This window comes from Pleurodeles waltl, chromosome 3_1, assembly GCF_031143425.1.
Source record: "Pleurodeles waltl isolate 20211129_DDA chromosome 3_1, aPleWal1.hap1.20221129, whole genome shotgun sequence".
NCBI lineage: Eukaryota > Metazoa > Chordata > Amphibia > Caudata > Salamandridae > Pleurodeles > Pleurodeles waltl.
The window spans coordinates 1,141,200,562-1,141,227,650 of NC_090440.1; the positions used below are offsets into that span (position 1 = coordinate 1,141,200,562).

At 41.9% G+C, this 27,089-nt stretch overlaps 1 protein-coding gene across 4 annotated transcripts in view; it reads left to right on the top strand.

Annotated features, from left to right (window-relative positions):
* The window catches only part of B3GAT1 (beta-1,3-glucuronyltransferase 1), a 270,500-nt gene that overhangs the window by 239,552 nt on the left and 3,859 nt on the right, over positions 1-27,089 (top strand). For all 4 annotated transcript variants that reach the window (XM_069224441.1, XM_069224444.1, XM_069224443.1 and 1 more), the window contains one exon: positions 17,696-17,992. In XM_069224441.1, coding sequence (XP_069080542.1) covers positions 17,696-17,992 — 297 coding nt within the window. The remainder of the gene's footprint in view (positions 1-17,695; positions 17,993-27,089) is intronic.

Below are 27,089 nucleotides of genomic sequence, written 5' to 3' on the forward strand. Positions count from 1 at the left end.
CCATTTTACGAGGGACTTACATGTAAATTAAATATACCAATTGTGGATACATCAATGTTACCATGTTAAGGGGAGAGGCACAAGCACTTTAGCCCTTATTAGTAGTGGTAAAGTGCTGAGTCCTGAGGCCAACAAAAAGTTACAGCAACAAAAGAGGCGGTAAAGGCAAAAAGCTCTGGTCAAACCACCCCGAAGATGGCAGGTCTAACAGCCTGTACAAAACCTTCTCCTGTGTTTGATTTAATAAACTATAAGGTTGTTCATGTATAATAGGAATCCAGGCCACCCAAAGAGTGCATGTAACAACCACATAAGTTGTACTAATGCGAAAGCTCTGCATGTAAATTGAATACATTTTTTACATTTTGGAGAGACTGTCACATTTTAATCTGTTGCTGCAAGATGTCTTTAAAAGTGAAAGTGTTTCTAAAGTTAAGCACAGGACTCCCTAGTTACTTTCTTTCTTTAATACCACTTAATGTGAAATAAATGCGGAATCGAGTAAACAGCAGCCCTTTGCTCCAGCTGACCAGGGGCTGCATGTAAAGTTCAAGGGGGTTGGATGAGGCCCCCTGGACCTACTTTGAGTATCAATGGTTTAGGATATATATCCCGTTCTTTAGCACAGATACGAATGTCAGTAATAGGATAACAACATTTTATATGCATCCATGACTTTTATTAGCAAGGGGCTTTATTTTATCAACGTCAAGAATACTTTATTGGAACGAATCAGATTCTTACCTGCAAAGATTTTGTTTGGTTCATATGGTCATTTGTTGACCCTCACAGTGCTATGGACACAACCATTAGTGTTTTAGTTCTGTTTTGTCCAACATAGCGCACAACCAGTGGAGGTTTAATCATTAATATTAATTGCACGCCCAGTGTGACTGAAAGATTGCTTCTCGGATATATGTGGCAGTCAGTCCAGGAGTGACATTCCATAACTTTTGCCTCGTGTCAGAGAGCTTCGTGTTCATCATTCTAACATGGGCAACAAGGTTGCTGGAAAAAAAAGTGCTGTAGAATCATGCTGCCCTATGCTATAGAAACTACTTGCAGAGACCTTTGGGCCTGGAGCCGATTTTTTGTCTAAATGATGTAAGGAGCTTGTGTAACAAAGGAAGTGACTTCCTAAGCCAAACCAGCATTTGCAGTGCATGGGTCTCATTCATGTTTGCTCGAGGGAGAGCTATTAGTGTTGTAAGTTTTTGTGCCGATTGAAAACGCCACCTTGATTGTGAAGAGAGAGACAAATGGAGAAAGATGTTCAGTGCAATGGAATTGGTTAAAAGCCCAGATACATACCAACACGTCAGAAAAGCACCGCTTGCACACCGCTACACTCGACCTAAAAAACTAAGGGGCATATTTACAAGAAAGTGGAGCATCTGTCCCGATCTGCCACTTTTCTTGCGTCGCCCCTGCCCCACCTAACAACACCGTGGTTGCGCTGTATTTTAAATACGACGCACCATGGTGGTCGTCAGGGCAATAGCATCAACATTTTTGGCGCTATTATGGCGCTTCGCTGCTCTAGTGTCAAAAATGTTTACGTTAATGCAGCAAACTAAAGGGAGGCCCATTGATTAAAATGGGTCTGTCATTTTAACGCCTGCTCTGGGTAGGCATTAAAAATTATGGGAAAAATGGTGCAGTGAAGTGTTGTAAATTTCACTGCATCATTTTTTCAGGCCTCCCTGTTTTGGATAGCCCTCCTTTGCATACATTATGCCTGTCGCAGGCAAAATATGGCGCAAGCATTTGCAAAGTGGCGCAATACAAGCCTTGCGCCACATTGTAAATACAGTGCAGGAGAAAGGTCTCCCTAACGCTGCCTTAGCATAAAAAAAAATTATGCTTGGGCGGCGCAAGGTAGTGCTAGGAGCTTGTACATATGCCTCTTAGATGGAAATCATTGTTAGCACTGGCTTCATCAGGAGCAAGGTAGCACCCACAAAATTAAAACAGTGCTAACTTTGACCCATACTTCTAAGGCATTGTGCAGAGCGAAGGCCTTCTATTCAATCACTCCGTCATCCATTTACTCATCTTACCATTCACCCACCTATCAACTATCCATTCTTTCACCTATGCATCCATCCATTCGTCTGTCTATCTATTCATCCATCCATCCATCCACCAATCCATCTTTTAACTTGTCTTTTTCACCCTTACCCACATTTATGCTTCTCCACACTCATCCTTTCATCCTTCATACATTTTTTCATCCATCTATCCAGTCATTCTTTCACCCAGCCTTTCCCACTTTATCCCATCAATTCTTTCACCAGTCCTTCTTCTCACCCATCTATCAATCGATCATTTCTTTCTTCCAACTGTCCTTAACTCTTCTGGGCATTCACCATCCCTTCTTTCCTTCTAGCTTTTTTCTGTCATTCACTCCTTTCAAAATATGTCCTTCCTTTTTGCGCTTCCTTCTTTCTTAGACCCTTCCTTTCTTTCATCCATCCTTTTACCCTTGATTCATCTATTCTTCCTTGTCTTTCACCATATATTTCTCTGTTTTTTTCCATCCCTACTTTCTTTTTCTTACCTTTCTTGCTCTTTGTATTTGCCTCGCTCTTATTTTTCCACCATTTAACTTTTTTAGGTCTTGCCTAGAGGCAGCTTTAGCTATATATTTTATGTAATATTTCAACATATACTTTGGGTCAACCATTGGCTTTTTGTGTTCTTCCTCTTCCGGCCAGGGGCTTGCAACAGGTCAGTCACATCTTAGATCAGCCCACAAGCAAAAACATCTCTCACATCTTTTGATTGTCTGTATCTGTGTCCTTCCATCGTCTAAGGAGTGAATTGCAGGGCAAAAGGAACTCTTTTCTCTCCCTCTTTCTCAGTTCTCCTTGTCACGGATGCTTTGGCTATCCCCTGCTCCTCAAAACAAAAAGCATACAAAGATGGCTGCCCCTGTGTTGTCATGCCTGCGCATATAGTCACAGACAGCCATCTGTCTGACTGTTTTTTGCAATAAACAATAGCAAAGCAGAGGAGCATTGGCAAAGGAAATTGCTATGCACCCACTGTCAGAGGTGTGGAATCTATTGACTTTTCTAATGCTTATTTTAATGTTGTATGGAGATCCATCTGTCATGTGAGCATTGTTCCAAATGGTACGAATTACAGTAAAGAACACGGGATACAATGATAACAGTTAGGTTATTATTATTATTTTTTTAAACATTGTGCGTCATACTACTCCCCAATTCCAAATAGTGTTAATAACAGGATCTTCAATTATATAACTTAACTGTACTCAGTTTGTAAACCTTGGAAGCACGGAAGGCTAAAATGGCCTTGGCAGGATTCCAACTCGGAACTTGCAAATGCAAGCAACGAGTGGTTTAACTTAATGTACCATCTTGCCAACTTTCCCTGCCCACATTGAGCACAGTTCTTTTTCGATAAACTTGGTGTTGAAGGTTCTGGACAAACTGTACTATGGATTTAAATGGGGTGTTGTGTGTTGTCCTGAAAAATTGTGGATGTAATGTATTCCGGCTTGACGTTGTAAGTTGTATGTATTGAATGCGGGGTCCAAGATAGTGGGTATTTAAACTTGGTGCCTTTGGTGCTAGATAAATTTCTAATTTTATTTATTTGCATAGTTAATTAAAACCATTGCATAACAGCTAAAACTACAAACCCAATCTCAGTTAAAATATAACAAGGGCACTTCTTCTTGTGCTGAGGCCACCTGAATTAGTTGTTGCCCTTTCACGGGCCATACTCCGTCCGTAGTCAATGTGCATGTGCTATATGTAAACATGCAACCTTTCCACCAGTCCGTCTTACCACTATAAGCACCCAACCCCTCTTTTAAAAGAAACTCACCACCGGCCCTCAGTTCTCTAACATTAAAGTGCTTATACCATTGGTAAGGTGTGTAAACTTAATTTAAACCTATAGCGTCTCCACCAATTCGTATTTCCGCTGTAAGCACTTAACCCTGTTTCACACAAACCTCACTCCCCGCCCTTTGAGTTCCAACATTGAGATGCTAGTGCCTAATGTAAACCTGCGACCTTTCCAATTTTCCTGACTTGGTTACATCCTTATCTGAATTGCCGCCAATTATCAGTCCAAGCTTATCCCTGCAGCTTATCCTTCTAAAAGTTGGGGGCTCTTTACTTCCCCACTAGAATTACTTCTCGATTGGCAATGACCCTGTTTCTCTCTTTTTCAGCTCTTTGAGGAGTGCTATTAAGAATTTCACCCCCTTGCAGACTAACGGAATTGACTTACCCCTTAGCCAGCCTGTAACTGCTTTTCTGCAAGAATGGATCAGCAGGATTGCAAGTTATGGTTTCAATAACTTTGCCTGTTTTGCTGTATGGACTTATTGTTACATACGAACATCCTATTGTAACTTTGACCATTTATCACCATCTGGCTGCTCTGGACACATGGTCATTTTGTACAACGCAGTCTTTTGATTGAGATTTCTACTTTCTACCTGCACTTACAATAAATATCTACACATCATCTTCCAAGAACGAACTTCCTACTTATTCTTGAACATTATCAGGATCAGGATTCATGCTATTGGTGTGCCGTGGCCACTCTTCTTTCAACTTTAACTGTTCTGCCCCAGGCACCGGACATGTACAGAAAATATGGGTTATTGACTCTTGCTTTTATTTGCATAGTCGGCAAATTTGATTTGTGTGCTGGATTTTCCACGTTGAACACACATTTTTGGTCTGCAAAAAACCGACAATGAAATAACATGAACGAATGCTTTATGGGCATGGAAACGAGTGCTGATAGATAACCCTTTGGTCTCAATATAGAGTATGAACCTATCATGGCCCATGCATACTTTCTGCGCACCAGGATGTCTTTGTCCATAGGATAGGATGTGGTACGAACCAAGGCATTTGTTGCTTTGTTGAAGGCTTGTTTCCCCATGCTGGTCTCTCATTCTTATATCATGCCTAGCTCCTGAATAGCCTGACTTAGGTAATTTCCCCATAAGCCTATTATGTTGCTAACTAGTTGGTTTTCCACTTCCAGCCAACATAGGTTATTGATGGACCCACTCTCTGAAGCCCGTAGCCCCCAACATAGTTTGATGAATGCACCTTTGATCTGAAAATTCAGATTTTTTTTAGTCTGAACTTGAGCTGAACCTGGGCTGGGGACGCACTTTTCAAGATGTTAAAAACAGCTTTATATGCTTTGTTTGGATCTTATTTAATATGCCTGTTTTCCGGCCCTGCATGACTTCCACACCGAAAGACACTGTGGACAGCAGCTGTGCCTACACTGCTGTGAGAAGATGACTCAGATGGAAAATTCAGTTCCTTCTTAAGTGCTTTAAAACTAAACGTTAGCGACTGTGCTTTCACTTGCGTGGCTATTAGCTGGTGTTTCCCCATCATTCGGGTTTCCAGATATTTGTATTTGGTGGCCACCTCCACTTTTTTGCCTTCTAGAAACCAAGCACATGACTTCATTATGGAGTCCACCAACGGCATCACTTTTGTTTTCAGCAAATTTAGTTTAAGTCCTTGCTGACCCAGAAACCTTTTTAGGGCATTCATGCTGCGTTGTAGGCCTATTGGTGGTTGGCTCAACAAAGTGATGTCATCAGCATATTGTAAACACCTTAGTTTTTTTGAGGCTAGTACTGGCAGGTGGCTTTTGTCCCTTGTGAGAGCCAGAGCAAGATCTGCCAAATATAAATTAAACAGGCTGGGGGCCGAGACACAACCCTGGTTTAGGCTAATGTTAGTGGGTATCTTATTTGTTAGTCTGCTGCTGTCTTCTATTTTGACTAGCACCCAACTTTCGGAGTATAGTTCTATAATTGCCCTTAAGAGTTTTTTTGGGATTCCCCATTTGTCCAGTTTAGGCCAAAGACAGCCTCTAGGGACCTGATCAAAGGCAGACTTAAGGTCTACAAAGCAAGCAAATAGACGTGATTTTCTAAATATGGCTTTCTCTACTAAGAGACTAAGAGCTGTTAAATTTGTTAGTGTCTCATGCCTGATCTAAACCCCATTTGGATTTGAGGGATCAGGTTGTTTTCTTCCAGTCACATTTGTAGGTGCTGAAGTAGACAAGATGCATTGAGCTTTGCTTCTATGTTAATTAAAGAAGTAAACCTATAGTTGGTCGGGGAAGCTGGGTTTCCACTCTTGTAAATTATTTGTAAGATGCTGCCTTTCCCTGAATCAGGAATCCGATTGGTGCAAAGTGAGATGTTGAATAAGGGTGTAAAATAATGGGCCAGTATGTTACATCTCATTTGAAGAGGACATTAGGGAGTCCATTCAGGCCTGTGGCACCTTCTGGCTTAAATTTCTTTAGCAGACAAGTTAGTTAATCAGGGTCCACAACTAGGGCTTTGTTTACTTGTTGCTGCAATGCAAATATCATCTTGTCATTTACCTTCCATTGTTTAGCCTCCATTCCTATGTCCAGAAGGACCTTATAAGGCTCTCCTCAGTTTTGTTTTACAAGCTGCTTCTTGCCCTCCCTGGTGGAGATCCGTACATTTCATAAATGTGAGATTCCCACGTGCCTGCATCGATTCCTACATTTCGGTGTCTGGTCTTTCCAAAAGCCAACCCATTCACCATTTGCCAGAATCTTCTGCTGTTCGGTTCCCTACTTGCCCATGATAACTTGGTCCATATGATCTCCTGGTAATTTCTGTTTTTTTCTCTCCAGCATTCTTTGTGATACTTTGCTTTCAGCTTGCGTAAGATGGATTTGTCTGCCACCTGCCCTTGTTTTATTACTTTCACCACTTTTCTAGTTTCTCAGGCTCTTTGGGCTTTTTAAATGCATAGCTCTTTGTTAAACCAGTCTTGCCTTCCACATCTCCTCTTTTGTTTCTGGCAGTTTGTACTGCTTGGGGGCTGTGTCAAGACTGGAAATTTTGCTAATAAAGTGGAAATTAACCTTGACCATTCTTTTTCCAGATCTCTTCTTTCAACAGACTCTCTTCCTTGTGTTTCCTCATCTCTTTTTCTGTCCTCCAAAACCCTGGCACAGCAGTAGCCTTCTTCCATTAGGGGTCTATCCCCTGTTGATGCCATTTTAAGATTGAATGTGACAGGGGCAGAGATTAAGCCGCTCGACTGCAGCTGGTCACTCCTACATTCCAATCACATTGTTTGAGGGAAGTGGTCGCTCTCTATTCTGGGCTGAATTTGGAATTGATGCACCTCTGACCCTTTTGGCTCGCTTATCAGCTTATGAACATTTTCTACCACTTAAAAAAATGATCGAAGTAGGTTTGTCCTCTTTTTTGTTTCTATTCAAGGGTCTTAGGCATAGTTTTTCCAAATGCTTCCTATATTGTAACCATCCTGAGATATAGCCTTTTTTTGCTTACATTGGCTAAGTCTAATTTGAAATCACCAGAGATGAGCAAGATCGCTTGGTGTTACTGCCTCAGCAGTAACTTTATTATTTCACCCAATGATTCCACTTTTCCCCCTTTTTTGCTTTATTCGGGTGAATGTAGACGTTTAAGAGTATCAAAACATTTTAGGTATAACTGCTCTTCTCTGGAACTAACTTTGTTACTTGAATCCAGTTCACCCCTACATCGATTAACTCTATGCCCCATTTAAATGTTGGGAGGCCCAACGTTGTTACAGTAGCTTCTTGGCCTCTTCTATAGGGATGTGTTTTAAATTCTATTGATATCAGATCAGTTGACGTAATGTGGGCAAGTTCACCAATCTCCCTTATCAGCTTTATGATGTTTCCTCTATTTAGAATGTCAAACGCACCAAGTGACCTGTAGTTTGGTATTAAGAGTAGTTTATTATCCCGAGGGCCCTGAGTTAATGCATCCCTCTCCACTGACTTTATCCTCTGGAACACTTGTGTGAGTCCCTGATGGCCCGTATCCTGTGCCTGTTGTTACCTCAACTCATGGGACCACATCGGTGATTCTTCATATCCAGCTCCTTGGCTGTTACTCCTCTCCATTGCCCATGGAAGCTATTCCAGGCTAACACACTAATACTCCATCTTCTTTTTGTGGCCTGAATTAATCTCAGCGTCCTTACTGATTTCAGTGCTTGAGACTGTACAAACAGGGCCCTTTTCTTCCTGAGCTTTTTTGTGGAGCCCCTTGATCATCTGTGGGTCTTGCCTTTTTAGTTTCTCCTATAGATGATTGCACTGAGGCTTTTCTTTGACACTGAGGTGCAATCTGCCAGGACAGGAATTGGGAATCACCTCTTCTATTACCTGAGTTTTTTGTGTGGTTCTAGTACATTTTTTTGCCTCACTGGTGTCGTAGAATACTGGGTGACTATGTTGAGTGAATAATTGCTGTATGCTTTTCTGCTGTACCATTTTTTCTTTTTTCCATGCCTTTCTTTGACAATTTAAGTAGTCACCAGCTCAGGTTCCCCTTGGCCCTCTTCCTTGGTAAATTTTTCTTGCTGTGAGCAACGTACTTCACTGCAGGTCACTGGTTGCCCGCTTGTCTGTGGGGACGTAGTAGTGGCAGACCCCATAAGAACCTCTTCTTCATGCTCCATATTGGCCTCTGGCGTATCTTTAAGTCGTATTCAAGGACCCAGTGCCTTTCCGTTGGTCCTATAGCTTGGGCCTTAACTTCCAGGAGTATCTCATTAAGGATTGAAGATAAGACCTGAGACTTGTTGCCTGAAAGAGCACATAGGCATGAAACTTGCTGCATATAATTATATTTTTGGGCTCTCTGTATGAAGTTATTGAGGGCTTGCAGCTTTGTGTCTATGACCACAATATATTCTGCCATTTATGTTTAAAAGGTCCACTTGAAGCTCGTGTTTAGCGGCCTAGTGATTAATTGCGACGACATAGTGTCCAAAGTTGATAGGAGCACTCTCCATGTACTGGCCAAAACCTCTGCCTTTATCATTCCTGCTGTTGCTTCCTCTTTGTTGTTTTGACTTTGGGGTCCTAAAGCACTGCCTGGTATAGCTGTCTCGATCATAATTGGCACATTCGCTGAGTCCATTTTCTTGAGTTTAAAAGGGGTTGATATACTCTGTGTGATTTTTCCTTGCTCAATGAGCTACTCATACACACCAGGAATTGACTTAGACTGACTGTGGTGTTGTCCATTTGACCCCCTGCCTCCTGCTGTTGTCCTAATAGAGGATCCAATGGATTCTCAATTTTCAGGGGGCTGGCTTCATGCATGATTGAGTCTGTTTCTTGAAGTTCAATTAGAGGGTGGTCCTGCATTTCGGAAGGCTCCGGCTGCCCTGAGTGTTTATCTGATTCTAATCTTTCTAAAGTTTGTTATTTAAACCCCTCTTTTTTTACAAGGACCACGATTTTGGCTTTTTTTCAGTGCTTGCTGTAGAGTGGGTGCTTTTGCCTCATTGGTGGAGTCATCTAGGCATACCAATGAGGCATTTTTCGTGAACTTTGCCTTGCTCTCTTTGTTGTCCTTTTCATACCCTTACTTGGGGCTCCATGGGATTTTCCAGATCGTGTTACTCTTGCCTGTGAGTTGCCTGTGAGTAATCAGTGGTTAACCTCTGAGTGACTGATGACCACTTCATTCCCCACTCCTTCCTTAAGGAAGAGAGCCCCCTGCAAGGTTGTTACCTGTAGGTATCAGCTAGAGCGACTGCATTTTTTTGTGTCCACTAGTTCATTCACAGGGATTTTTAACTTGTCTGAGCATTTCTGGGGTAGTTGTTTATTCAGTTGGACACACTTTCTTGAGATTAATTGTTGAATTTTGCTGAATTTTGCTGGGAACACCAACCACCTGCAAGTCTGTTTTCACTGATCAGTGCTTTTGCAAGGTGGCCAAAGCAGAGTGGCATTACCACCCCAGCTGGGGTTTCTTATTTCAGGTACTGGCACTCAGGAGCTCAGGCACTCAGGAACTCTGCTCTTTTGCACCTAAGGGGGATTTTTGCAAACAGGTGAGCACGGGGGGCATTATGGCATTGAGGCACTGATTTGAGGCAATGAGGCTGACAGGGGGCCGCACTGGGAGGGAGCTTGTGGGCTGGTCGATGGCTGGTGAGTGGCGGGTGAGAATGATGCCTTGTGAGCGGTGGCTTACAGTGGCTCCATGAACCAACTCCCCATACTGCACCTACACTCCCACTCCCATCTTGCCTTATCCTGCTTTCCCCCACTCCAGCTCTCCAGCACTCTGCTCTGCTTGCTCGCTCTTCCTCACCTTGGCTCGCTCCCTCGCTCAGAGCTCTGAGAATTACTTCCGGGTTCTAAGTTCCTGGTGCTAGATATGGGCAAGAGAGGTTTGTATTTGTGCAGTGATGTGCTTTGGTGAAGGGTGTGTGAAAATAGTATTATGTATTTATAGTCTTATTTCTGTGGAACATATCCAAACAAGGCTGTTTGTGCGTGTGTGTGTGGTGGTGCTGCTGGATTTCAACTGTTCATTTTGTTTGACCAATCAAAACCCAGATTATAACATAAGTGATGTAAAACAGTTTTTGACTACTAAGCAACAGCAGCTTCCTAAAACTAAACACCAGAATGGAAGATAGTTGTGTATTTTTGTGGTTGGGGGGTTCTGAAATTCAATTTCAAATGGTAAAGAAACATGTTATGTTATTAGTGCTGTGTAAAATAAGTGATTGACTGCACCATATTTACAAGGCGGAACTAAGACACTTTTTGTGACTCAACACCTCCTTGTAGATATGGGCCCCTCCAATGGTGTTTTCAGCGGCAAAGGGTTGTGCAATGGGTGTTGTTTGAGCGTTCTACTGCAACATCCATTGCTTTTGTCACTGCCCCAGATTTACAAGAAATCATAAATCTGTGGCAGCGTCAAAAACTAACGCCACCCCAGGGGTGGCGATAGCAAGGCACAACTAGGAGGAATACTATTATTCCTCCTGCTATGTGTGCTGTATTCTTCAGTACACATAGAAGGAGCACAAGGCCATGAATGATTGGTTATGTGCAGGAAGGCAACCTTTCCTGCACATAAACAATCATTCCACAATTACACTTTGGTACTTCTATGTGTGCTGCATTTTGCAGCACACATAGAAGTGCCAAATCACCATGCGGTGGCGCTGACAGTTAAATTTAGCGCTGGCACAGGGGGAAACACAGGGGTGCACTGTATTCCTGTAAATACGGTGCATCCCTGTGTTTGAAAAGTGGCACTGTTATTTTTGGTGCAGCACCGCGCTGCACCACTTTGTCATAAATCAGGGCCCGAGTGTTTAGGGTGGCAGCATCACCAAGTTTGAAAGGCTGAGTAAACCCAACACCGCTTGCCAGCTGTTAGCCTAACTTCTGACCTGCTCGCAGTGCCTCACACAAACCTCCAAACCTGTCCGGGTTAAAAGTGATTTTGCATGCCTACTGCTTTGCAACCCAAGCTTCACATACAGCACAGCAAAATGCTCATCCAATAGGGTTTAAAAAAAACTATCTCATAGATTTTAATGAGATAGGAATCTGGATGTGATTCAACCGAATAGGCAGCCTAACCAGAGAAAGATGTGCAGATCTTCATCTGTGCCCTCACAGAATGCCTACTTTTTTTTTATTCCAACTCCCAAATGGGACATGGGCTGCAATCAAAATTCAGTGAATGGTATTGGGGAAGGAACTGTTTTCACTTTGTGAATGCTCTTCCTGATGCTGGTATCCAATCAAAGGTTTGCAATCGAATTTTGGTCACAAGTTATTGATAAATGTACAAGGAGGAGCGCAAGACACCCATTTCACCCTGATGGAGCATTCTGTATGCTCTAATTCCGAGGCCAATGAACCTTTGGATACGTGCATAGGGTTTATCTAAGGTACCAGATAATAATCAATTAACAATAGTTTAACAGTGTAACTAATATAGCCACACAATAAGGACCCACAATGGAAATAAAGTTAAAGGGTTTCATTACAAATTAACACTCAGGTTAATGTAAACAAATCTCAAACATAAACTGCAAAGATACAAAATCACCATAGGGTAGCTAAATTGTCTGAAGAAATGTAGGCAAATTAACATAAGACAAACCAAAAGCTCAGTAATAGCAACCCAAAATATCCAAAGTAGAATCTGGTGCTTCGAAAAAAATTGCGGGTCCACTCTCTTACACATTAGCGTATGTTTAAATTCATCTAGCTAAAGTAAGCTACGGGCAGTAGTAGGGGGTAACCTCCTAATAATATAATCTACTGAAAAAACATGAGGAAAAGAATGTAAGGAGTTAAAAATAAGAAAAAAAGGATTTGGAAAAAAGATGAAGAAGGTGTCAATATTTCAGAAGTTCGGTCAAGAGTCTTCCTAGAGAATTAAGTGAGCCACACTCAGCAAAGCATGGCGAGAAAAGGGAAAGTCAAAAGTCTTTACCTCTCAAAGTCCAAGGGAATCTGCTCATAACATCAATTAGTGAACGCCCTAGTTATTAGTGCAAAAGTCCATTGGGTAAAGGCTTCTTAATCACCCCACTTCAAGCTCCATTTTATTCTCCGGCCCTGCAGTGTAACTCGCAACATCACCTGCAGCTCCCACAGCAGTACTAGGAATACTGCTGTTCTTGGTCCTCTGGACATCTTTTGCAACATATATGAAAAAGGGGCTGTCTTCTTACTCTCGAGCTGCTCATGTTCCAAATTCAAGAACTTTTTCCCAGACTCTCTATTAGTAAAATAATAATACACCTATATCCTAACTAACATCCAGTGTGAATGCACCAGCAATGAAACGACACGTTAGCAGAAAATGAAAAACGGTTTCTCACGTTAACAAATTTCAGACATAGTCAAGCTAATGTGAAGCTAATGCACATTTAATTCCATGGTATGCTGTGCATATATTAATTTCTACATTAATAAGAATGGAAATTACATCCTCTCAATCAGGATTGCATGATATATGAAGGCAGACTAACACATTAGCATAGATATGATACAGAAGTACATTTTAAACATTAGACTGCAAGCATTTGCGCACACATTACATAGACTGTTATTGTTTAGATGCAAATACATTCCAATAACATGAGAATAGTTAAAATATTATACTCAATTATATTCAATTTAGTGTGATTTAATACACACAAAACATGATTTTTCTAACACTACAGTGAATGCACTTTATCATTGACTTTGAATACACCACTTTACATTAGTGAGCTATTAAACACACATATAAATTGTCAGGGATATATATATATATATATATATATATATATATATATATATATAGATAGATAGATAGCTCATGTTTGTGACATCATGGTGATAGAGGGTGACAGGCAGGAACATGGATTGTGATAAGAGTGGAAGCACAGAGCAGAGTATGAAGGGATGCATTTACAAACAACAGAGAGACAGCAAAACAGAAGCAAAGGCACATAATTGCAGACAGTGAAGATGTGTAAAATGGGGACATAAGGGCAGTTTAAGAAACTCACAACGTATTTAAACAGAGGATTTGAATATTGAGTCCCAGATGTTCTAAAATGTCGCACAATGAAGCGCAGCAACCACAGTTGCAGCACTGCATTGCGTGAGATGTGGAGAATAAGAAAGAGCCATATCTGAGGAGATATGGGTATGTCCTGCACTGGTGCACAGTCTGCTAAGAGCCACACACAGACCTTAGCACCACAGTGCAAAGGTGTCTGCGTGAGTCCTGCATAGGTTTGTGCATGTGTGATGTACAGTGGGGTACACAAGCAAAGGTTTTTTTGGTGCAAACCCTGTCTATTATTGTTAGTAGATAGGGTTTTTCGTCAAATACCATGGGTGGTTGCATGGGAACACCTATGTACAACCCATGGAATACCCCCTTGACACAGAGTACTGATAAGCAGTACTTAGTGTTGCTTTGCGTTATCTTCAGGCAACTATTGCTAGAAAGTAAATGCAGAAAAACATTTTGCATATGTTAAGGGGCAGAAACTAAGCACAAATGTTTGCTAATCTGGGTCATTGTGTACTATTGTTAGTAGATAGGTTTATGCACCAAAAACCATGGGTGGTTGCATAGGAATGTACATGTACCACCTATGGAACTCCCCCTGAGTGCAGAGTAACGCAAAAAAAGTTCTTTGCACCGGTTTGCATTTCTTTCAGGCAAATACTCAGGGGCATATTTATACTCCGTTTGCGCCGAATTTGCGTTGTTTTTTTCGACGCAAATTCGGCGCAAAACTAACGCCATATTTATACTTTGGCGTTAGACGCGTCTAGCGCCAAAGTATGAGGAAAGAGCATCATTTTTTTGCGTGAACGCCTTCCTTGCGTTAATGAGATGCAAGGTAGGCTTTCCCGTCTAAAAAAATGACTGCGACGCAAATGCGTCGTATTTATACTCCCGGGCAAAAATCACGCCCGGGAGTGGGCGGGGCAAAAAAAAAACGCATTTGCGCCGGATTTTAGCGCCTGGGTCAGGGCAGGCGTTAAGGGACCTGTGGGCTCAAAATGAGCCCACAGCTGCCCTCCCATGCCCCCAGGGACCCCCCCTGCCACCCTTGCCCACCCCAGGAGGACACCCAAGGATGGAGGGACCCATCCCAGGGACATTCAGGTAAGTTCAGGTAAGTATAATTTTTTTTTTTGGCATAGGGGGGCGTGATTTGTGCCCCCCTACATGCCTCAATGCCCAATGACCATGCCCAGGGGACATAAGTCCCCTGGGCATGGCCATTGGGCAAGGGGGCATGACTCCTGTCTTTACTAAGACAGGAGTCATGTAAATGGCGTCTGGGCGTCGTTAAAAATGGCGCAAATCGGGTGGAGGCGATTTTTTGGCGTCAACCTGACTTGCACCATTTTAAGACGCCCTAACGCCATTTTCCCCAACGCCGGCGCTGCCTGGTGTACGTGTTTTTTTTCCACGCACACCAGGCAGCGCCGGTCTGCTAGCGCCGGCTAATGCCATTCAATAAATACGGCGCCCGCATGGCGCTTCAGAATGGCGTTAGCCGGCGCAAAACTTTATGACGCTAAACTGCGTTAGCGCAGTTTAGCTTCAAAAAGTATAAATACGGGCCTCAGTGCAAAACAAGTTTTGCGCTCGAAAGAAAATAAAACAAAAACATTTTGTACAGGTTTGCGTCAGATTTGGGACACAAACCCAATGCAAAAAGATTTGTAAATCCGGCTTTGAGAAGCGAACGAGATTTAGCACAAACAACAGCATGTACAGAGAATTTAACATTTAGGCTTCCAAAGAGAAAGGTGGTAGTTGCTCAAAAACCTACGAGCAAGCAAAATTTCCAAATGTTCTATAAATTGGATTGTAAAGATAATTGTAATAGAGGAAATCCGGTAATAATAAAGAAGCTTGACAAGGTGAACTGTGCATTTAAGTTTAGTTTTGGGATAAATCATTTTAAGTCTTTGTGTGGAGTTCTTAATTTTGTGGAATGGATTAACCAATATATGCAGCAGTGATACAACACCTTAAAATACCATTAGTGCTCCCTTTGTATATTTAGGGGAAACTTAAGTTAGGCACACATATTAAGGTGCAAAAACAGGCGTGGTAATTGTACATCTGCAATTAGTTGTGCGACGAGATGTATTGATTAGTGGGTGAGCAGTTGCCACATCTAAGGGTGTAAGGGGTTTCAATGAAATCTCTTTGACACATATTTTGTGGCATTGCCTTATAGCTTTTTTGTGGTGCGTAGCTTGAGCTGGACTCCTCGAGACAACAGTGGACATGAGTACGTTTCTGAGGGCCATATTTATACTTTTTGATGCAAAACTGCGCTAACGCAGTTTTGCGTCAAAAAGATTAGCGCCGGATAACGCCATTCTGAAGCGCCATGCGGGCGCCGTATTTAATCAATGACGTTAGCCGGCGTAGGGGGATATGGAGCTTGGGCGCCAAAAAATGGGGCAAGTCAGGCTGAGGCAAATTTTTCGCCTCAACCCGATTTGCGCCATTTTTTTCGACTCCCAACCCCCATAGAAATGACTCCTGTCTTAGCAAAGACAGGAGTCATGCCCCCTTGCCCAATGGCCATGCCCAGGGGACTTATGTCCCCTGGGCATGGTCATTGGGCATAGTGGCATGTAGGGGGGCACAAATCAGGCCCCACTATGCCACAAAAAAAATAATAATAATACTTACCGGAACTTACCTTAATGTCCCTGGGATGGGTCCCTCCAGCCTTGGGTGTCCTCCTGGGGTGGGCAAGGGTGACAGGGGGTGTCCCTGGGGGCATGGGAGGGCACCTCTGGGCTCCTTTCCGAGCCCACAGGTCCCTTAACGCCTGCCTTGTCCAGGCGCTAAAAAACGGCGCAAAAGCGGCCGTACGTCATTTTTTTGGACCCGCCCACACCCGGGCTTGAATTTTGCCCGGGAGTGTAAATACGGCACACATGCCTCGGAGTCAATTTTTTAGACGGGAACGCCTACCTTGCATATCATTAACGCAAAGTAGGTGTCCACGCTAAAAAATGACGCAAACTCCATGGACTTTGGCGCTAGATGCGTCTAACGCCAAAGTATAAATATGGAGTTAGTTTTGCGTCGGAATTGCGTAAAAAAAACGACGCAATTCCGGCGCCAACAGAGTATAAATATGCCCCTGAGTGTTTAACACCACTTTAGGAATCGTGTTGAGGAACACCTGTAATCTAATATTACATTTCATGGGAGTTCATCCGCCACATTGAAGAGTGCATCCAATGAGCAGGGTGCACCATTATCACTGCTTCGTGTGAACAGGCCGTCATGTGTTTTTTTTTAGCCTACTCAGCAACTATGTTGCTTTCCAGCAATAGGTTTCCTCCTTGCGTGTCGGGGACATTTTGGACATTGTCAGTCCATAACACCAAGACTTCGCCTGCCAATTTCAGATTGAAAACGTAGTGGTGGTTAGGGCACTGCTGTGACATGGTGGCTTTGTGGTGGACAGACTGCCAGGTCAAAAGTTTTTGATGGAGAAGCCAGCTGGTGCTTTGCCATAGGCGACCCAGTGATACAACTACCTCTAAATGGGATTGGGAAAAGGTTTATGGCAGACTTTATGCTCAACAGAACTCTAAATTACCCTTAAAGTTTCACCCTACAAAGTATGGTGAGTGGTGCCCAACAGGTTCAGTATAAGTAGAGGTATCTATGATGAACTCAACCATCTTGTACCAGGCACTACTGGCCTGTCGGCAGCACTATTGTTTGGCAATCAATTCAACACCTTAGAATTGAAATAAATGTATACAACACATGCCTCTTACTTCACAGATCATCACTAACCTGCAGAAAAACATCTAACTCCTATGGTTAGAGTCTGTTACTCAACATACCACTACACACGCAAGAAAGAGCTAGCAAAGTTGCTGCAGTCATACTAAGATAGTTGTTCTTTGCATTCTGAAAATCAATGCTGATCATGCCAACATCACATTAAAAGAGAACGGAATTAAGACGCGCTTTTTGGCCATAAACTAGGGCATCACCTCCCCCTTTGCTTTGACAGAACAACCCAGAACTCTTTGCGATTGTATCTTGAAAATGTTCCACTTCTGCTAAGGTGCTTCTTTTGGTAAAATAATTAACTTTTGTTGTTGTTCCTGTTGTATGTTTAAACAGCAAGAGGCAAATAAATAAAATAAAAAATAAGCATTGTTGTGCTGAATGAGGTTGTTTGATAATCTCGGTGGCACTGAAGCTTTGCTCTCATCTTAAACCCAACTCATTTACGCATGCCTTTAACATGTTGTTTAATGTTGTACCCAGATCCGCACAACAAGAAAAGTATCGGTGTGGCCGGTGGCATTTGTTGGAGGTTTGCGCTATGAGTCTCCCAAAGTAAACGCAGCAGGCAAGGTATTTGGATGGAAGACCGTGTTCGACCCTCACCGCCCCTTTGCGATTGACATGGCTGGCTTTGCAGTGAATCTCCGCCTGATACTTCAGCGGCCTCAGGCGTACTTCAAACTTCGTGGGGTAAAGGGTGGTTACCAGGAGAGTAGCCTCCTCCGAGAGCTGGTGACGCTGAATGACCTGGAGCCCAAAGCTGCCAACTGCACAAAGGTAATTCATTGGGCAGAGTTCTCTTCCATTAATTCTGGGATTCCCAATGTACTTTTTGGTGCTAGAATTTCAATGTTAAAAGATGCAACCACTGCAAAAAACATGCAGTTAACAATAAACTTAAGCAGAATTAATTTGATCCCAAATTCCCCAGAGCAGCAGGCAAGGAATGATTGCCATTGAGCCATATATTGTTTAATGATTGAGAAAACTGATTCATCTTAAATTCTAACCTAGATATGGCAGTAGTATACAAAAAAATTCAATAAAAAATTGGCAGGAAGTAATTGAGATTTAGATATGGATATTGGATATTTAGTAAGAAAGTGATTGTCTTGAGTGGCTTTTCACAATTGAGCTAGGATGACCTTAATGCAGGAAATAAAGCATCTTAAAAAGAAATGGACAGAAGAAACTTCTAATAATTGGTGCAAGGAGTGAATCAATATTTGATTAATTAACTATAACTGCAAGTATCTACTGGTCAGAATGATAGGTCAAATAATGGAAGGAGGGACTGGCTGACTGGCAACTATGATAAAGCTATTATTGGGGATGTGGATTGGTCACATTTTCACCAACAGGAATTGAGAAAGTGCTGGCAACAACAATGGAATTTATTTGTTCCGTGCTATGTTATATGAGGTACCAAGTGAACTACTCAGGACACATTACATCCGATTTTAAAAAGCCAAATTGCAATGTAACTGTGATATATGTTATCCCAGCTACAACACCAGCTTCTGATTGCTTGTTAGCTCTGAAGGAGTGGTTCCCCAGATAACTTAAAAATATGCCTGCTGAAAGGTTTCCTAGAATGAACCTTTTTGGTTGAAAACCGCTTATGCCAGAGGTCTTTCAGTCCTTCCTGTGCTATTTCAAATCTCATTCACTTCTTCCCATTCTTATTGTCTCCTTCTAGATGCTCCAACTACTGACCAACTGTTTTTGTTACATCAGCAAAACCTGATGAGAAATTCTTTTAACACCATAATGTAGCAACGTGAAGACAAAAAAAGAACCGATGACATCTGGGGCCAGATTTGCTAATATTTGACGCAAAGCAGGAAGACAACTTGCTGCGCTGCATCAATGGAGAGAACAGGAATGCACCATATTTACTAATACATGGCAGGTTTCTGCTGTCTGTGTGCTCTGGCGCACTGTGTGCAGCCTAGCGCCAAAGCAAGCACCTTTGCACCATGGTGCAATGGTACCTGCGTTAACAGGCAGGAATGTTTTTGTGCAAAAAGAGACACCTTACTGCAAAAAAACAATCCTTAGAGGCATTATCCTCTTTTTATGTGGACTGCAGAATACAGCACACACAGAAGAGGAAATGACAAAGAGAAATTAACATATTTCTTCCTTGTTAAGCCTCTGCTGAGCTGTAGTAGTATTTTGATGCATTCCCAGGGCTATGACCCTTAGCAAATGTAGGAATTTGCCAAAATAGATAGGCAAATGCACGAGAACGACAACCATCCACCCATGGAACGCCTTTCCAATGTGAAGTAATGCAAGGCAGAGATTTGCGCTACCTTGCGTTAGTCAGGATGTACTAAGCCATGCAGAGCCACACAAGGTGGCTTTGTGTTGTTTAGTAAATATCACTTAAACCCTTGCGTTGCCTTACATGGTGCAATGGCAATGCAAGAGTTAGTAAATTTGCACTCTGATGGCTCAAATAAGCTGTTATCATGTGGTACTGTAAATTATCAGCAATCCCAAAAGATAAAAGTAAGTGTGAAGGGTTAAAATGTGAGACTATATCTTTTCCATCCCGGTTGAAGGGAAAATGCCAAAAATGATAAAACTGTACATAGTCAATCTAGCAACATGGTAATAGAAGCAGTGTTGTAACGAATCTTGAGGTGGCCACCCTGCAACGTTCATGGAGGGGCCCCCTCTGAACTCTCTCAGGAGCTCTCAGGCCAGGGTACTGAGCTGAGGTGGCCCGTGCACGTCCACTGGGGCCCCGTGCGTGTCTGCAGGGGCCTTTGTTATGTCACTGTCGGCGATCTCACCAATGAGTGATGCTCCTAGTGATGTTGACTCCCCACACTAAACGAACACGAAACCACTACCACCTCACAGTATGCAACTCCTCTCCTGAAGAGATAAAACAGACACAGGTGTTCAGTAGACCTGTGAAAACCGAGACATTTAATATATAAAATTAAACAGTATTTCATAAAATTCACTAAGCAGTGTTTCACGTCACAATTGAGGACTAGGGCATACCTTGCATTCAAAAGTCACATGTGATATCCAACAAAGGCACTTGTTAAAGTCGAATATAATTCCTAAAAATATTTTCTGCTCAAACTAGTCACCCAAAGTAAAAAAAATTCAGAATTTATCACATTTCGTGTAATGCAAAAGCCACACATTTCATGGACTTCAAAGGCAGCATTAAAATTTCACACTGGCCTAGTGATTGTGATTCTATTGCTGCTTCTATAACCAGCTCATTGGAGTAATTAAGCTACTCTGAACACTTTCCCATCCCACATAGTGATGTACATCTTTCTGCTCCTCCTTTTATCCAGAGTTCCCCAGTACACGTCCATAACCCCCTTTACCAAACATACAAACAGGTCAGTACTGGAAACTCCTGGAGAGTTTGTAACTCCGGCCCAGTTATCAAGACACTGTGCTCTGTGCCAAACATAGACAACACACCAACCCGCCCTTAAAGTCACTTTAGGCACATGACGTATCAAACTGCTGCATGCATCCCATGATTGAAATGCACCAACTCGACATTCATACATGTTAGCACATCAGTATAGAGCTAATGAAACATAGAAAGCGAACCTGCCTGCTGCATGGACAGCTAGAGGCACAGTTTAGTATTTTATTAACTATCAGTTATTTGCATATTGGGAATAGCAGAGTCGCTTTTTCCATTGCAGGGATACGTCTGAGTAATCTTTGTGTTTTGATTAAAGGTTTCAAATACGGCATGGGGCAACCAGGAAGCTATCCTGCTCTAACCCCCAACTCAGACACCACAAAAAATCACAAGTGATTGGCCCACCATTACTACCCCCATCCCCCAAAAGGACATGTACAAATTGCATTGTCACTGCTCCCAAACCACATACACATAGCACATCAAACCACAATTGCAACATCTCTTCCCATCCCACTTTCCAGCCTCACTTGCAAATCACATTTGTTTGGCACATCCACCTGCCCAGACCAGTACTGTTGTCTATCCGTTCTCAAAACAAGATCCCACATCACTCAACTAGCTTCCATGTCACGCAATTGATAAATGTTTTGTAACAAAATGAAGCCATCAAAATCCACAAGCAAACATCTGGGCCAGCAGTACTAACAGAGAGAAAATTTAGCAAATAATAATTTACCTTTTAATAGTAGCGGTTCAACTACGTTTTTTCACGATGATGGTGTGCTGGGGAAATGCAGGAGAAGTTAAAGAGAAGGCCACACCTACTGACAGCAAAATGTTTCAGAATAGATAGTCACTTCACTTGCACACAGTAAGCACTTCTCAAAAACGGTATTTGCCACAACCGATTAAAAGGCCTGAGAAGAGCAATAATTCACATGGGAAGGAAAACAATATGCGCAAAGGGTAGTGTACCTAAGAGAAACACCACCTCTACCTGAGTCGTGTGTAACAGGGAAGAGAAAAATGTAAACGACAAAGAGAGGGAGACAGACACTGAATTTCACAGAATAAGGTACTCAGATCTAAATTAAAGGGGCATCTCAGCGCTCCAGCAATTTGCTCTCAGATGTTGCGTGATTGTCAAGAGCTTCTTACTGGTCCCAATCTGCAGTTCAACAGCCTCTGTATGAAATAAAGTGCCCTATTGTACCTAATCAGGCCTTGAAAGATCACATAGGGATTCTGCTAAATCACTAATGCGAGGCTGATTGTGCCATGTATGTGATGTCTATGTATTTCATTTCTTTGGTAGTTGTTGTAGTATGCATTCTGTTCATTTAGGGGTAATTTACCTTTTGTCATTCCTTTGAGATCTTTGTGTACCACCCCTGTCCTTCCCTGGGATTACATTTACAAAATACACAGCCACCTGGGGCCTTTGTGCCACACCAAACACCAAAGGACAGCCTGCAAATAAAGGATAAGGGCGGAGGAGTGTTAAATAGCAAAAATACATTGTGTACATTGTGTACACTTCACTGAGGTATATAAGCCCCTTGTTTGTTCTAACCATACCAAAGTGTGTCAATTTACTTAGTTACCATAAAGCTTGTTAAGATTTCAATCTCATGTAAGGATGGCAAAAATAGAAGTATTACAATAATAACAACAAAAACAACAACAATGATAATAATAAATGGTCTTACATTGTGCTTAATGTCACTTTTCTGCCATTTATCAGTGCTACAAACAACAGGCGTTACTCTTACTCAGTGTAGTGGACCAGATGTATTTGTCGAGCACGGAATCACACTCATTCAAAGAAGTCGTAGTGGGTGCAAATAGTAAGTGCTCAGAAATAACTATGGCCATCTGACTCAGATGGCTTTGTAGCAACACAATGTCATGCTGAGAGCTTAGGAAAAAAAACAATAAATTAAGAATAATTAGTACAGAAAGTAAAATAAGGTGGGGAAAAGGAATGATGTAGGGTTAAATTATTTTTTTCATTTTGTGTATAATTGGGCAGGGGACTGAAGTTTGACCTGTAATGATTGCTTCCCCTCTGTCGCAAAGTAAATCACATGTGCTACTGTGTGTTTTGAGCAAGGCCCATAGGTTGTGTTAGATAGCATTGGGCCCGTTGTACTTAACACTTTTGCACTTCAAACAATTCATAAAATCACAGAGTTTGTCAATACTGTGTAGGTTGGAAATATCAAATACCCAATATCAACACGGCAGAATATTGTTGTAACCAGTGCCGACTGGTGACCATTAAGAGTGGTGGGGCATAATCCTTGGCTTGAATTCTAGTGAGCGAGACAGACTCACTTAATTGGAGGTTTTGGTGCGGTGGTTCGCTCACACTCGCTTGCAGCAAGTCATTCTCTCACTTATTCTCACACTATCTTGGTCATTTACTCTCATTTGCACTTGCAGTCACTTTTACTTACTCAGACTCAGTTCCACTGACTCAAGCAGTCTCACTCATTCTCACTCTGACCCACTCAGTCTCACTCATTCTCAGTTAGTCGCACTAAATGTCTCTCATTCTAAGTCATTCTGATTGACTCAATCTTACTTAGTCTCACTCAGTCTCACTCTAACTCACTCATTCCCACCCAGTTTCACTCATTCTCACCTAGTGTACCTGAGTCTCCCCATGACTCACTTGTTCTTCCTGGTTCATTCAGTCCTACTAATTCTGATTCACTCAATGTCACTGTGACTCATACTGAATCAGTCCTACTCATTCTCACTCAGTCTCTCATTCTGACTCCCACAAAGTGACTCTGACTCACCCAGTTTACCTCTGTCTGACTCCAAATCACTCATTCCTTCTCAGTCTCATTTATTCGCACCTGGTTTCCATGAGTCTCCCCTTAACTCAGTCACCCTCCCTGATTCACTCAGTCCTACCCGTTCTAATTAAATCTCACTGTAACTCACTCATATGCAATCTGTCTCACTCATTCACACTTAGTTCCACTCAGTCTTCCTCATTCTGACTCACTCAGTCGCACTGTGACTCAGTCTTACTCATTCATAGTAAGCCTCTGTCATCCTCACTCAATCTCACTCATTCTCACTGATTCACTCAGTCACACTCTGATTTACTCATTCTGACTCAGACTCACTAAGTCACAATCATTCTCACTTAGTCTCACTCACTCTCACACCTACTCACTCTCACTCATTCTCTGACTCACTAAGACTCACTCAGACTTGACTCACTCAGTCTCTCACACAGTAACATTCAGTTACATTCCTTCATTCTCTCTCCCTCATTCATTCTCACTTGTACTCACTCTTCTTATCTCTCATTGTCCTCACTTAAACCCACTCCTTCACTGACACTCTCAGTTCACTCACACATATACACACAGACATAAAAACATGCTCACATATACACACACTCTCTCACGGACCCGAACTATCACACATACGTACACAGTATTGAAAAGCAGTTTTTACTTACCCTGCTGTCTGTGCAGGTCCTGTTAGCTGCTGCTACTTTCATCTTTGAAATTACATTTTCTCAGCTTCGGACACTTCAAAATTAAACTTCAAACATGCACAGTCACAGATTTGAGTTGTCAGTCTCTGCTCATTCACCCCGCCCTTTGCCAGCTCTGTGTCGAGTTGAAAAAGGGTGTGGTGACTGGCTGGCTGAGTGACATGTAGCCATGGGCACTGAAGGGCTTAAGCCTGCAACGCCCGTGGTTAACTTTATCTGTGATGCTTCAATGCGTCACAGATTGGGAGGAACTGAGGCGAGCCGCAGGTGTGAGGCCAGGGCTGTGGGTTTCACCAAGCTTGGATAGTCTCTGATAGCTGGTTATCAGACATTCTCACTAGCAGAGCTAACGCTGCTGCAGCTAAATCGTATTTTGTTTTATACCAAGAGTGAAGAAAAGATTATTATTCACTCATGGTATAATAAAGCGGGGGAGTGTAGCCCTGGAGCCCTAATAGAACAACCGTCACTGGTTACAACAACACTGAGGGACAAAATATTGAAAGAACAGTTTCTATACATTTTCTATACCCAATTCCATATATATATATATATATATATATATATATATATATATAGGTATTGAGATCTGACTTTGGAATAGTAAATCCTTACCTCCCTCAGTGAACTTACCTTTGATATTTTGTCCCTCAATATTGTTGTAACAATATTTTTGTCCCCCTGATAATTGGGATTCAATATACCCAACCACAATCGATGAATGAAAACATGTTATGTACATTGTAATAAACCCATTTGGTAGTCATAAACGCCTTTCCAACTCACAAATTATAAACAGAAGGGGGATGAAGCACACTGCCTCAGTTCACAGCACAGTTCATCCCTTTGCATTGATTAAATGCAGTAGAAAGTTTGTGCTTAAATGGATATTAGCTGTAGTTTTCACCACAGTTGGTGCAGATGGTGCTGTACATCTCTAGACAAATGCGGTTCTGGATTATATCCTTCATCAGTAGAGATCAAAAATGAATTTCATCATCATGTACTGCAAAGGGGCGAACTGTGCCTTGATGTGAGGCAGTGTGCTCCCACCCCCCTTCTGTTTAAAAAGGCTCCCTTGAGCCAAAAAGCTGGCAAGCTTTTGGGGATGCACCCGTGCACCAGTGAGAGGCACTGAGACCTGAGAGGACTGTGGCAGCATTCTCAGCAAACCCTGATGAAAATTGATTTTTAATTTCTACTGATGAAGGATAAAATCCAGAAACATGTGTCTTTAATATCCTAGCTTAGCAATGTACAGAACTATCTGCACCAACTCTAGAACTTTAGAGAAAAAATACAGCTAATATTCAAGTAAGCTCAAACTTTGTACTTCATTTACCACAATGCAAAGGGGCAAATTGTGCTGTGATGTGAGGCAGTGTGCTTCCACCCCCTTCTATTTAAAAAAGCTTCCTTAAGGCAAAAAGCTGACAAGGGTTTGGAGATGCACCTGTGTGCCAGTGAGAGGTACTGAGACCTGAGAAGGTGGTGGCAGCCTTCTCAGCAAATTATTTTTTAAAGCAGCTCCTGTTCCTTTCAGGCTCACAGTCTAATTAAAAGCATATAATTCATGTTGCTTGTAGACCACGATGTCAGTATTTGTAGTCAATTACAGTTGGTTACAAATAGTAACCTGTGTAATTAATGTTCATTGGGCAGGTTATTCTGAGATTCCCCATGACTGGAGATTTTGTGACATAACAAATTAATGCATAGGTAGGCTTTCCTTTTTTCGGTTCAAACCTCCAATAACTAATAAAACCCCTTCAAAGGGGAAACACCCTGTGTCTGTGTAAACATAAAAACTGATGAACACTAGCCTAGCCAGTAACTAAAAATAAATTCAAATAAAAGAAAATGAGAGAGACTGAGACAACTCTTCTTAAGGGACCAACACAATGTAACTTCGATGTACAAGTTAACAGCAACAAAGACTTGTCTGAGATGGTTCAGCTTGAGTTTTGTTGTTTAGGACTGTCACTAAAATATTGTTTCTTCTTTCTTTTGCCTCCTCCAGTTTTAGGAGCCTGAATTAAAGATGTAGTTTTTCAAATCATGTTTTAGGTCTGATCCAATTATTCTATACACTGTAGAGAATATGGGAATATTAGGATCATATCTGATCTTTTGGCAGTTTTTAATACTTTGCATGATTGATGAAATGGCTGGCTCACAGGAATCTTGTCCAATATGTAGTATCACATTTACCCACAGAGAATGGGTAAAAACATTTGATAAATCAGACCCGTTATCTAACAAGTCAGTATTGAAAGCAAGCCAACTGCCAAATACCCCAGCATTTAAATATTCAATTCAAGGTGTAGACATAGGTACCTGTGAAAAGAGTGCTCATCGGATAATGGTGAAAACATCATACTAGACTTTCCATATAGCAACAGAATTCATAGCTGCAAGTTGTTCAATTGTTATGTGTGATACCTTCAACTAATCCTGGCTTTTTACCCAACTGCACTTTACAACAGGGGTTTTGAGGCCATTGTTGCAATTTTAGCAGGCCCCAGAATACAATGTGATTTCTATTATAGGATCAGGACTGACTTAAAGTGAGACATTTGCCACGTGACACGTGGTGGCTCACAACAGAAGGACAACCTTAATGTAGTTAAACAAGGAATGCATAAAAGCAGTGGTGACCATGCTTGAGGCATCACGTTTCAGGTGCTCTTGCAAGCAGGAATACAAATTAATCTGTTGTAATTGAAATTGTTAAAGGATTTACAGGGTATTATACTATTCACACAGTTGCCCACCTCTACAGTTCATAAGATTCAGCAAGGAATAGGTAAATGACCCCAACTGTGTCCAGGAATGTGTTTAATAAATTGTTTGAATATAGCATTTTTATTTTTTTAATCCATTAGTAACCTGTAAACCAAGCAGAGTCCTAACAGAGTAAGAGATAATGAGAT